Source organism: Engraulis encrasicolus, chromosome 1, assembly GCF_034702125.1.
Source record: "Engraulis encrasicolus isolate BLACKSEA-1 chromosome 1, IST_EnEncr_1.0, whole genome shotgun sequence".
Lineage (NCBI taxonomy): Eukaryota > Metazoa > Chordata > Actinopteri > Clupeiformes > Engraulidae > Engraulis > Engraulis encrasicolus.
The window spans coordinates 20,745,995-20,759,005 of NC_085857.1; the positions used below are offsets into that span (position 1 = coordinate 20,745,995).

General features: G+C 41.6%; 2 protein-coding genes across 2 annotated transcripts in view; one reads left to right on the top strand and one right to left on the bottom strand.

Annotated features, from left to right (window-relative positions):
* Positions 1-11,396, top strand: part of LOC134453815 (alpha-(1,3)-fucosyltransferase 7-like) — a 47,517-nt gene extending 36,121 nt beyond the window's left edge. The window contains exons 2-3 of the mRNA XM_063204598.1: positions 3,154-3,237; positions 9,522-11,396. Of these exons, the coding sequence (XP_063060668.1) occupies positions 9,542-10,678 (1,137 nt within the window). The 5' untranslated portion in view covers positions 3,154-3,237; positions 9,522-9,541 and the 3' untranslated portion in view covers positions 10,679-11,396. The remainder of the gene's footprint in view (positions 1-3,153; positions 3,238-9,521) is intronic.
* The window catches only part of gpr179 (G protein-coupled receptor 179), a 440,981-nt gene that overhangs the window by 255,622 nt on the left and 172,348 nt on the right, over positions 1-13,011 (bottom strand). The gene's annotated exons all lie outside the window — the stretch shown is intronic.

A 13,011-nucleotide genomic window follows, 5' to 3' on the forward strand; every position in this document is an offset into this window, starting at 1 on the left:
CATTGTAGGCTATAGGAGTGTAGCTGTTTGCTCTAGTGCAATGTTTCCCAACCTTTTTTATCCTGCGTACCCCCTAAGCAATTTTGTCATATGATGAATACCCCTCTCACTCATGCTCTATATCTCTTACTCTATCCCAACGTGAATACACTCCATATATTTGTTGTTATTACATGTTTCCAAGTACCCCCTGAGGTGTGCTCGCGTACCCCTAGTGGTACACGTACCCCTGGTTGGGAATCACTGCTCTAGTGAATAGGCTCGTTCGTGACAAAGCAATGCTGCTTTCGCTAAGCAGTGAGCATGCGCACTTTGCCAGTTTGATGCATTGTGGTTAGAAAATTCTAGGAGGTGGTGTAGTGGGACAATCCGGAAAGCCTTCACGCAAGACAGGTGAAAGGGAAAGGAGGGGTTTAAATATCTGCGAAGGCGGGAGCAGGTAAAGATGTCAATCACTCGCGGGCCTCCTCCCGAACCATGGTTGTGTATAAACAACATTCACTGTTCGCTGATCTGGAGGTGTCCATTAGGGCTGTCCAGACTATTCCACGTAATCGATTAAGTCGATTGCGTAAATACCGTCGATTACGTGATTTGCGCAAAAAAGTGATTTGCACGAGGTAGACATGCTAAACAGAAGCGGAGAAAATGGCAGAAGCTGAACGTCCGAGGGTGTCAGTGTCAGACAAAGATGAAAGTAGCAGTGGCACCAATCAGCCCAATAAAAGAAAGTGATTTGCGCGAGCCGCGATAGGCTACGTGCTGAAAATAGAAGCGGAGAAAATGTCCGAGGGTGTCAGTGTCAAACGAAGATGAAGGTAACAGTGGCACCACTAATCAGCCCAATGAACGGACTTGATAGACCTTTTTAATATTTATTTTTCTTCAAAATGCTACTACTACTATGTCAGAACGCTATAAAGGACTCTTTAGGAAAAGCAAAAAAAAGTCTTCTGTTGTCCAGTCTTGCACTTTAAATGTTTGTATGAGCACTGTCTATGTCCATACTGTCTTAAGTCCATGTATAAGTACTGTCTATGTCTATACTGTCTATGTCCTTACCTAGATCAGTCTATGTCTGTATGGGAAAGCAAGAAATGTAATTTCAAATTCTTTGTATGACCAGTGCATGTAAAGAAATTGACAATAAAACCCACTTGACTTGACAAAGACATCTAAAGTGTGGCGATATTTTAAAGACAAGGCACAAGACCTGGTCATGTTTCTGTAGGAGACTTGTATTGAGGAAGTGAAAGTTTTTCAGATCGAGACGCGGGGTAAATATTTCATGCTGCTTTGTATACTGTCGCTAGCTCGCGGCGTGCATAGCAATGACAGGGAGATAAAGCAATGATTCGTAATGTGCCTGTTATAGACGCAATATTCAACACCTTTAGGGTGACAGTGGTTGGGGTGTTTGTAGAAGAGCTTGTATACAAAGTAAAAAAGTAAATGAAGACAAAAGAAGTGTGCATATTCCTGCCAACAGTGGGAGATGTGGAGTGAGAAGAATGCATGGGCCTGATTCAGAAAGGTCTCGTCTCTTCTCCTCCCCGGTGCACGAAGTGCACCTCGCACTATTCAGTACTGTTTGTGCCGACTGCAGGTCTAAATAACTAGTAATACTATTCTAATAATATAATGACATTCACAATTATGTTGTACAATTACGAACTGGGTCTATACTAGCAACAGAAGGGGGATAGGAACCAGCTGGGTTTTGGTGCGTCAACAGAATGATGTGGACAGAGTAGGCTAGCCTCAAAGTTCTTTCCTCGTAGGCTACGCATACCCTAACCTATAGTGGCCCATATTTTTTTTCCCCACTTCCCTAATACTGTATAACTTGGGCCTCTTTATATATCAGTAAATGTAGACTAATAAGCTTACTTGATTTGAAATGAAACAAATAGATATTATATTAGGCCTGTATTTATTATAGGCCTAGTCTATATAAAATGTCCCCTTTTTCGAAATCATTGTCCCAATGGGCCCTATAGCTGCACTCTGCTTTATTTGTCTATTATTTTTCAGGTCAAAGTTAAGTGGCATATCACAGTTTTTCCCTTCAAAAAAAATAAATAATCGTTTGATAATCGACTATTCGAAAAAAAATAGATAGACTAATCGGGAGAAAAATAATCGTTAGGGACAGCCCTAGTGTCAATGACAGCAGCATATCGGTTTCTGCCCTCCCCTCCCCGTCAAACCAGTTTATGGAAGCGCAAAACGGCTCAGCTGACATTGTGAGTGACACTGAAGAGTTTCTTAGCAATCAACAAGGTATTGTACTGCAATGCTCTTTTTTTGCCCTCCCCTCCCCGTCAAACCAGTTTATGCTTGACCGACTTGTGCTGCGGTGGGAGTTGGTAATTGCTCCAGTTAGGGATGCATCGATACTGCTCATTATACTCGTACTCGTCAAGCACTTGCCGATACCAGGAACGATACTGCCATTACACAAAACAATGCAAAATCTTGTCATGTTCTGTGGACTTGAAAGCAGCATGGATAAAGTGCCACCTCATACATTTACTAACATTTAAATCTACATGGAAATGGACAATAAAAATATCACAGGTGGAAAAAAACAAGGCCATGCATTTATTTTCATTGCATTTTGGTGGTAAAAGGTATCGGTATCGGTACTCTGTATCGGCAAGTACACACATTAATGTACTTATACTTGTATCGGTTTTCAAAAAAGTGGTATCGGTCCATCCCTAGCTCTAGTGTTTCCCCATTAAATGTGCTGGTCAAGGTTGGTTGGGAGCGAGCCCATATTAGAGACGTGACTATCATTACTGGAAAGGCTATGCCCTTTTTCAACAACAACAAGACTAGGACCTGGACCTAACAGCTTATTGGTTCTGAGTATGTTGCCAGGTGTATGGGTGTGTCCTTGGTTACCCCCCCCCCCCCCCCCCACCCCTCCCCCTCCCAAGAGACCCCATTGAGAAACACTACCCTAAGTGCATGTCTCCTACAGCCGATTGTGGGTGTGTTTTCGGCTATTGACTCTCTTTTTATGACCATACCTCTGATCTGATGTTGGACATGGAACAGATCATTGGTTCTAGGCATGTTGCCAACAGCAAGGTGTAGCCTAATGTTCTCAGGGAACTGAATCTCCCTTTTTGTTTTTTTTGACAGCAATACTTCTGTTTTCATCCCTGCCGTTAGACAAAGCGGCTCTGCTGACATTGTGAGTGACAGAGTTTCTTCGCAAACAACAAGGTATTGTATTGCAATGCTCCTTTTCCATTTCTTTTTCTGAATGCCCACTCTGCCATTGTCTCCATGGAAACATGAACGTAACAGGAAATGGAGGATGTGGGGGTTATATATTCCGAGGATATAAGCCTATGGTAGTATAGTTTTAATTTTACTGACTGTTGAATGAATACTTTAACAACTCCCAGAGTTCACTTTCACTCTAGAATTGAATGGAACCATATAGTCTCTTACTGTAGAATAATGTTGATAAATAATGCTACGTTATTTTTTACTGTGCAGTCTGTGTGTTCAGTTGTCGTTCCAGACCAACAGTCTGCGTGTGTTTATGCCATTGAACGGGATACTGCACAGACAGTTAATTCGTAAGAGTTAGGTTTTTTTCATAGTGTAGGAAAATATTTATACAATAATTCAACACCAAAAGTACATACAGGAGATAACCACTGCACTGCCCAGTAAAAAAGGCAGTGTCAATTACTAATAGAGTCAACTCACTGTATGATCTTCTGTAGGGTGTATTTGGAGCTTAATCTCTGTTGAAAGGACACTGCAGACAAGTGTTGAAAAGACACTGCATTCTTTACTCTGTGTGTTTTCAATGACACCGCCCTCACACAGGAATCCCCCCCTGGCAATATCAGTAGGGTGAGGCAGAAGACTGAGCACCTCAGAAAGGGTTAGGGTTAAAAATCACAATATCTCTAAAATGACTCAAGAACCAAACACCATAATTTCAGGTGTTGTTCATGACATTACAGGCTAGGTTTGCTAAAGATATTGGCCAATTTAAAATATAGGGTTTTTTTAGATATTCAATTTGTAACATTTTAATATCTCACAATTCATATTTGGATAAATGTTGTGTTCTATGTTGTTTGTGTGTTTTGTATAGCAAGGAAAGAGCTGACAACATCAAAAGCATCTCGTTGTGTCTTAAATTGACTGATATAATCAGGGCCACTAACTGTTTATTCTGGGCCCAGGGCAAAGTCATATGAAAGGGCCCCCCATTAAATACATGCAATGTAATGAAAACCCAATTCTGGACCCCCCCTCTCCCTGGGCCCAGGACAACTGACCCCTTTGTCTCTGGATATAATTAAGCATGAGTGTAGTGTCCCTACCCTCTTAATTAAAACTTTCATAGTGCATTTCTCCTTTAATATTTGTGCCAAATTCACACAAATGCAGTTCTGTGATTCTACCTTGCCACTGAAAAGGCACAGTAAATTAAATTGAAATCCGAGTCGGTGCGGTCCCAAAGTGTCGGATTTCACGTGAACCGTGCACACGCAGACAATGGCAATGTCATTGGGCCGTAAAGGTGAGGAAGCCGTGTCATTGTGTGGCCATTGTGTGTCTTCTCTAATACCAAACTGTCCCTGCCGGTTTCACCTTCGTACTGAGCTACATGTATCTCATGAACTGCTTGTTGGCTATGTAGGCCTATATGTATTTGTGAAGTGTATTGATTTGGATCAAATATCATGAGTAATTCCCTAAATAGCCGATGATGAAAGTGGTTTGAAGTTAGCCATGTTGGGATGTAATTCACACACACACATTGACCAAGGTTAATTAATTATTCCATTCCATTCTACTGCATCTTTTTTTAGCTTTTATGATGTATCATTTAAAATGGACCCTGGCAAAGTAGTTTCTGTAATTGCCCAATTAACTCACTGGCCCACATCACAATCTGATAAAGAATGGTGATTTTTATGGGTAGGTTTCTGAGGGAGACCAGGCTAAAAGATATTATACACTAAACATCTGCAAAAAAATTTTTTTTACCCAACAGCCGTTACTGCATGCACAATTTGTGTGCAAAACTGAGATCAAAGTACCAAAGTTTTACAACTACGAATGTGGATGAGTGTGGCTGTGATATGTGTGAGGGGTATGTGAGGATTTTATGCACTGCAGATGAGTTACCGGTATGTGTGATTGGGAAATGAACACTTCTTTTTGTCTCTCTTTGTCTCTTGGGACACAAAATCTGTAGCAGTTTCACAGATTTTGCCAAAATTCTATGTGGAGGTCAAGGAAATGTTTTCCGTGATGAAATATTTGCCTTGCTTTCAGTAGATATGTGACATCAGAAATGTAATACATTGCAATGCATCGTAGAATCAGATTGAATCGAATTGAATCAAATCAAATCGTTACCTGCCGAATCATAATTGAATCGAATCGTAAGGGCAGTGCCAATGCACACCATAGAGACCAGTGCTAAAATAGCCAACCTTTTCCAGTCTGTCGATACCAATTTCTATGACAAAATAAAAGGATGCTACAACTATTAAAGCGGTGCCCAAAACAATCCCTGACTGTAATCTGTCACTACAGAAAGATTTTTGAGAAATACATTTGTTATTTGCTTTATAGGTTACCAAATTCTTGTGCGAAACGAAATAATTGCCATGTAAGCTGTACCCAATCCAAAACAATCCCTAACCCTTAAATGTCAGTAAGAAATTATTTTTGAGCAAAAAAAATCTTTTGACATTACAAAGACCCACTGAGAACATAAGTTGGAACATAAGAGTGTACATCGAGCTGCACGTAACATATACAGCAAAAGTACTTTTGTGGACCCATCATGGAAAGCACTTCTATGACCCCATGATAGAATTTTGGCAACATCTGTGAAACCGCCACAGATTTTGTGTCTCACTGGTCCGTACTCATTTCATAGAATTGTATGAGTGTGATGAAGTGGTCCGCACACTGGGTATTAGCTCCAAAAATATTAACTTTATTTCATTTTTACAAACGGCAACGTGGAAGATCCCCCTGTTGGATCGAAACCTTGCCGTTTGTAAAAATGAAATAAAGTTTATATTTTTGGAGCTAATACCCAGTGTGCGGACAACTTCATCACACTGTTTACCACTTTTTGTCTGGCACCTGGATAACTGCTTTGTGGATGGGCGCACCCCAACCTCCAAACATGTTGGTGGGTGAGAATTGTGTACTTTTCTAATGTTATATTTGCCGTTTACCAAGCAAGGTCGGCTCCACTTTACCTTTTCAGGTGTCTCCAGGTTGCCACCTTCATTATACACAGCTGGGGCGAAACCCTGATAATGTTGTTAATGATCACACAGGTCACAAAATGTCCTTCTACTGTCTGAGAGATTAGGGTAATGGGTGGGTTTGGTCTGATTACAGTTTAGCACAGGGATGGGCAAATTTGATGATGAGGAGGGACACATTTGTTCATCGCCTCCATCGAAGGGCCATATGACCACGGGTCTGACGGCAACAGTGACTGCCGATATTGTTTGAAAGGTATCAGTGTTCTACATAGGCCAGCACTATAATTACAATAGATTGATTCAGTGGTGTTTTTAATCTGAGCATTATTCTGTTTTAAATTATGTTTTATCTACGGGCCGCATTGAGTGAGAAGGCGGGCCGCATGTGGCCCCCGGGCCTCCAGTTGCCCATCCCTGGTTTAGCATGTTGGGATGTGCCTCATATTCGGGATACTGAACTGCATATAAACGCATTCAATGACACACTGGTGGGTACCTGGATCATCATTGTCAAAAAAAGTATTTTCAGATGTGTTGCAAACTCATGACAAAGGCACTGTAACCCTAAATGTTGGTTCTCCTAAACGGCTGCTAATGTCGGGGGCTGGCAAACGGGCTAGCATGTAGCCTACAGCCTAAATGAAGTCACAGCCAGTAGGCCTACATGTAAATACAGTAATACCTGTACAGATGCAAATGACTGAAAGTCATTTCATGAATTATCTAAGCTTTGCACGTTGAAACAGCGGGCTGTACGTGCAGACTATTTTAGAACTAGTCATATGGACGACAATGCATGATCTGACCTCCCGAGTAGGCTATGCCCCATAAGATTTCGTCAGACCACACAACATGGTTCCAGTGATCCATATCCTTGGTCTGTTCATCTCTCTTGAGACCAAGACAAACAAATTTGCTTTAGATGGCGTCAAGCATGTGTGGTGGTAAACAAGTGAGTTTTACTAAAAAAGTGCATCATCTGGCTAGTCAACCATGGTTGTGGGACTGCCATGGTTTGGGGATGTATGGATGCCGTCAACATTGGGAATCTGAATTACACCTAAAGAAGCATGCATGTCAACATGCACTGTGACTACAGAAGCAGATCATGATACTCTCCAAAGGATTTCATTCAAAACTCACACCCATCTATTTTAGCCAGGAGCAGACTCAAAATGTACAATTTCAATGTAATGAAAGGTTGAAACGCACACCGATGACCTCCCTTTCAATCCCTTTTCATTTTGAAATGAAAAAATGAATGTAGTTGCTGCCAAAGGTGGTTCTACAAAGTATTAAGCAAAGGCTGTGAATACTTCTGTAAATATGATTTCTTTGTTTTTTATTTTTATACATTTTCAAAATTGTCGAGCCTGGTACTCACGTTCTGACTAGGCGGAGTATGTTGAGAATTTATCCTAATGGTAGGAAAATACAGCATCAGCTCAAGAGAATGAAAGGTAACCTTTGTAAATTTCCCCACTGGGGATACACTTATTTGACTGGAAAATGCAAAAGTGCAAATCTTGCTCTAAGTAAGTAAGTATGCCTTTAATTATCCCGCCATGGGGAAATTCATTTGTTGCAGCAGTAACATACAGATTGTGCAAAGACAGTAGACAGTATACATACAACAACACAGGACCAGGAGGTTAAAAAGTATATGTAGGATAGATAAAAAACAGATGTTAAGGAAAATAGAAATGTCTCTGTTAAAAACAACAAGTACATTAGTAAAAAGTGAAAGTGCATTTGTAAAAAGTGCATTAGCAGCTTCATAAAAAGGAGGAGAGGGTGCTAGGACAATAATAAATAAGTAAGTTAAAAAGATAAAAAGACCATCACTACCACCACCATCATCATCATCATCATCATCACCATCATCATCATCATCATCCCCAAGCCTCCCGCAGGGACTTGGTGTTATTATATAGTCTGACTGCAGAGGGAAGAAAGGCCCTGCGGTACCTCTCTGTTCTGCAGTTTGGGTGGAGGAGTCTACTGCTCAGTGGGCTCAGCAGGGCTGCCACTGTTCCGTGCAGCGGGTGGATGGTATTAGCCAGGATTGCTGACAATTTCGTCGTCATCCTCCTGTCCCCCACCACTTCCACAGTGTCAAGGCTGCAGCCCAGGACAGAGCCAGCCTTCCTCACCAGTTTGTTGAGTTTCTTTGCCTCAGCTGCTGTGATGCTGCTGCGTGGTTCTCAATCAAGCGTGGTTCTCTTCTGTTTCACAGGAACCCCAAATTAATTAAAAACTTGTTGGGTGAAGCCTGCTGCTCCAACGTTTATGAACCTGCATATCAATAGAACCACACAAGAACTTTTGGCATGTGGTTTGAGATTCATAGTTAAAGTTTGGTTTCGGTTTTCCATGGACTGCCAAAGCTTTCACATGGTTGATCAGAAAATACAATTTTTCATGCTTCCTAGGTAACCACGACTGATGAACTTGGCAAAGATTCAGCCCCCAGTTACATAACATCTCACGCCCATGTTGAGCTACGTACTGAGTTAAGCGCGAGGGATGTGGTGATGTTTCAGAGTGGAAAAATTCAAAGCGCAATTCTGCCCTTTGTGTCTGTACAAAGCCCTCAGAGGCATATAATTAAAGAAGGAAACTGCACAAACAGGTTATCAGGTTACGGGGAAGCTCGTTGTGGCTTTTCATCTCTCTTAGTTCCCTGATTTTTGCACCCAATAAATACCTATAGGCTCTACCAACACAAACATAAAAAACATGCATTCCCTTAGAAGTTTCATAAAATGTGTAATGAAAGTGGCTCAATACTGTATAAGAAACGGGACACTTTTATGATAAGATTCAGTAAGCACTGCATATGTTGCAACATATGGACCGTGTATGTCTGCCCTCTATATGAGGAAAATGCGGAATGGGCCAGTTTCATAGCATGTGCTATAGGTCTATAATAATTGTATTGTCCATATACAATAGGAATCACATATTTCAACATATTTCATATGTTTTATACCTTTGTAGTATGGGGTGTGGCACAAAGGAAAAAGCTGTGTCGCGTGCGTGTGCACACACACTAGACAAGAAACACGACACAAGACAAGAAAGACTATAATTACTGTGTAACAACTGTTTAATGTATTTATCAATTTCTATATCTTTTTTATATGTTTATAGAACAACCAGGAAGCTACTATGGTAGATATCTGTCACAAAGACTAGTGCTGATTTAATTGACAACTTGTTTGACTCTGTTTCTTTTTTCAGGTCACAACCAGGAGGCCAATATGGCGGACCTCTGCCACAGAAGGAAAACGCTGCTCTTCGCCATTTTCTTCCTCACACTTTTGGGATATGTGCTCGTCCAGTACGTTCGGCCGGCACTGTGGATGTTCGAGACACCGATGAGGAAAATGCCCCAGGGGCTTCCCATTCCCAAATCTCTCGTCCCTGTTCAATACAACAATACAAGAAATACAACTGTTTTAGTGTGGTACTGGGCCTTTGGACGTACTTGCGACTACTGCCGACAGCACTTGCAGCCTAACGTGTGCCTAGAAAGGTATGGCATCCCGAACTGCATTTTGTCAGATGATAGGTCCTTGTTCCCTCAGGCAGATTACATCATTTTCCACAATCGAGAGCTAATCGAATACACCGAAAAGCTGCCAGAACATTTGCCCCGCCCACCTAATCAGGCGTGGGTGTGGTTCTCCAGGGAAACCCCACCCCATAATGGAGACACCAGATTCTTGGCTGCTAAATTCAACTACACATTGTTCTACCGACGTGACTCTGACTTTTTCATGCCGTTTGGCTGGCTTGTGCCACGCAAAGACACAACTGGGATAACGATTGATGATGTCGTTCCGAAAGAAAAGACCCATTTGGCGTGCTGGGTTGTTAGCAATTTCCAGCCCCATCACGAGCGAACAAAGTTCTACTACAAACTGAAGGAGGTCATGCCAGTGGAGGTGTGGGGAGGAGCAGTGAAGAGAGGCTTGAATGGTGACGACCTGCGGCCCACAATATCTCGCTGCTACTTCTACCTGTCCTTTGAGAACTCCATCTTCCCGGACTACATATCAGAGAAGGTGTGGATAAATGCCTTCGAAGGGGGAGCAATACCGGTAGTTTTAGGTCCACCCAGGAAGAACTATGAGGAAATGTTGCCAAAAGATTCTTTCATTCACGTGAATGACTTCAAGTCTGTGGGTGAGCTTGCAGAATTCCTGAAGAACCTGTCCAAGGATAAGGAACGCTACGCCTCGTATTTTAGATGGAAACTGAACTACACTACACACAGCTTCGCTGGCGTTGAAGACTGGCTAGTGGAACCGTTTTGTCGAGTCTGCATACAACAGAACACCTTACAAAGGCCCAAGGTTTATCAGGATTTGCATGGTTGGCAATGGAGAAGATAGAAAGAAAGTTTATCAGGATTTACATGGTTGATAATGGAATAGAAGGGAATCTCTGAAATAACCGAGACTTTCAGTTAAGGTTGTTCCAGACAGGGGAAGTCAGGGAAATTGTTAAATTAGTGAGCAAATCCAGGGATTATCAGGGCCTATTGGTGGGGGTGCAATAGTTAAAAGTTTAGTTTACTTTATTTAGTTTAGTTCAACAGGGACCATGCACAACAGACGTTGTTTGTAGAAGTAAAAAAATGGCTTGTGCCAGATTATAGCTATATAGCTAATTTCCATCTGCAGTCCCTGGACAGGTAAAACTAATATTAAAATACAGTACATAAACAAATAACCAAATAAGCACATCCATAGGCCATGGGTCAGGATTTGTCAGATTGGGAGACTACAATCACCCCTAATGGTGGATCTTGACGTTCTGCTCATCAGTTCAGAGCAGGGTTGAACAAATGTTCTTAGAGGTGGGAGTGCTGCATTGTGAATGATTTTATGGATTAGCCGCAGATCAGAAAATTGTATGATGTTTTCAAGGCTGAGCATATTATACTTGCTCAGTATGGGAGAATGGTGGTACTGAAAAGATCTTCTATCTAGGACCTTCAGGGCCTGCTTGTATAGTGAATCAATGGATTGTAAGACAGTCTTGTTGGCCTGGGACCAGCTTGATAAACAATAATGCAGGTGGGACATAATCATAACCTAATGGCTGTGTATAATTCTTTTGTTTCACATATGTAAAAGATGGTCATCTTTTACCTGACATGTTTCGACGTTCAACAATGTTTCCGTCTTCATCAGATGGTCACCTTGAAACATGTCAGGTAAAAGATAAACTGTTACATGTCTGAAACAAAAGAACTTGAATATATAATATAACTCCAAGACTTCATGAACGTCATACATCTGATGTGTACCAGACTTGTACGAAATTCCGAATTGAAATTCACAGCAATGAATTGAAATTAACAGTAATGCCATAATATGAACACTAGGTGGTGGTGTTCTATGTACTCTCAATGGGTGGTGTAGATTAAATTAAAAGAAATTCAAGGTAATGACAAAATGGGAACACTATATGGTGCTGTATTATCAGTATGTGTCTATTCCCGGTGTTCTGTCGAGATGAGCTACCAGTAGCCAAACTCGACAGTGGCGTTCTGTTGATTTATGCTGCCTCGTCCAAATGAGCTACCTTGATTTTCACTGGCGACGTTGGAGACGTTTCAATAACTTGCCGATAGGCCTATATAGCCTATTGTAGATTTGTTTGTTTTATTTATGCCTACTATTTTACATTGAGCGGCGTGTCTCGTCCATGCCTATGGACTTTTCCGGAAAAGCTTCTAATAATAGCACTCAATATGAACTAGAACAGCAATGAGCATCACGGCTGCTTTGGGTATTTTTTTCATAATCGGGTTATTTCACGTGAAATCAGACACTTTGGGATCTGACCCAAATTTTAATGTCAGATTCAAACCAATGCAGTTCTGGGGTGCTACCTTGCTACTAAAAAGGCACGCCAAGTATGATTGAAATCCGTGTCGGTCGGGTCCCAAAGTGTCTGATTTCACCTGAAATGACCCAATCAGCAAATGTTTAGATAAGCTGAACGCTTCTGTTCCCAGGACATAGCAAGAGTCATAATCTACTTGTGATAGTTTTTGCTTCGCAAGTAGGGAGTCTATATTCCATTACATGGGGTAGCCTACAAAATCTTTGGGGGCTTGCGGCATGCCGCATGCAGGGTTGCCAGATGAGTCTGATGATTTCCAGCCCAAAAAATGCTCAAAACCCGCCTAGAAGCACAAAACCCCGCCCAATTCTATTGATTTCTATGGCAAAAAATTGGGCGGGTTTTTCTGCTAAATGCCATTTTTACCCGCACACGGCCATCCTTAGCAGCCCAATTGGGCGGGAAACAGCCCAATCTGGCAACACTGGCCGCATGTATTATTAGAAGTGGGATGCAACGTTGGGTGTGTGATATTGCTCTGATTTTCTTAAACAGAGACAGCCTGACTATTTTTTAGATGCCATGAACTACTTAGGAAAAAGTTTGATGTAAAGAGGGGTAGGCTAAATTAGGCCTAGGTCAGATTTTCTTAAATCAGTGTCTAGGGTTGATTATTAGATGCACAGGCTATTTTAAGAAATGTTTGGCGGAAGGTATTTTTTTCACCAGGAAGTGTATGAGGGTGTGCGCAAAAATGACTCGGTGCTGTAGTGCAGTGCATCTCTCTCACCATCTTATTCGGTACGGATGTCTCCCTGTTCTGCAAACCTACAATAGCGTCGCTTGCTGCAGTTGGTATCCAGCATGTAAA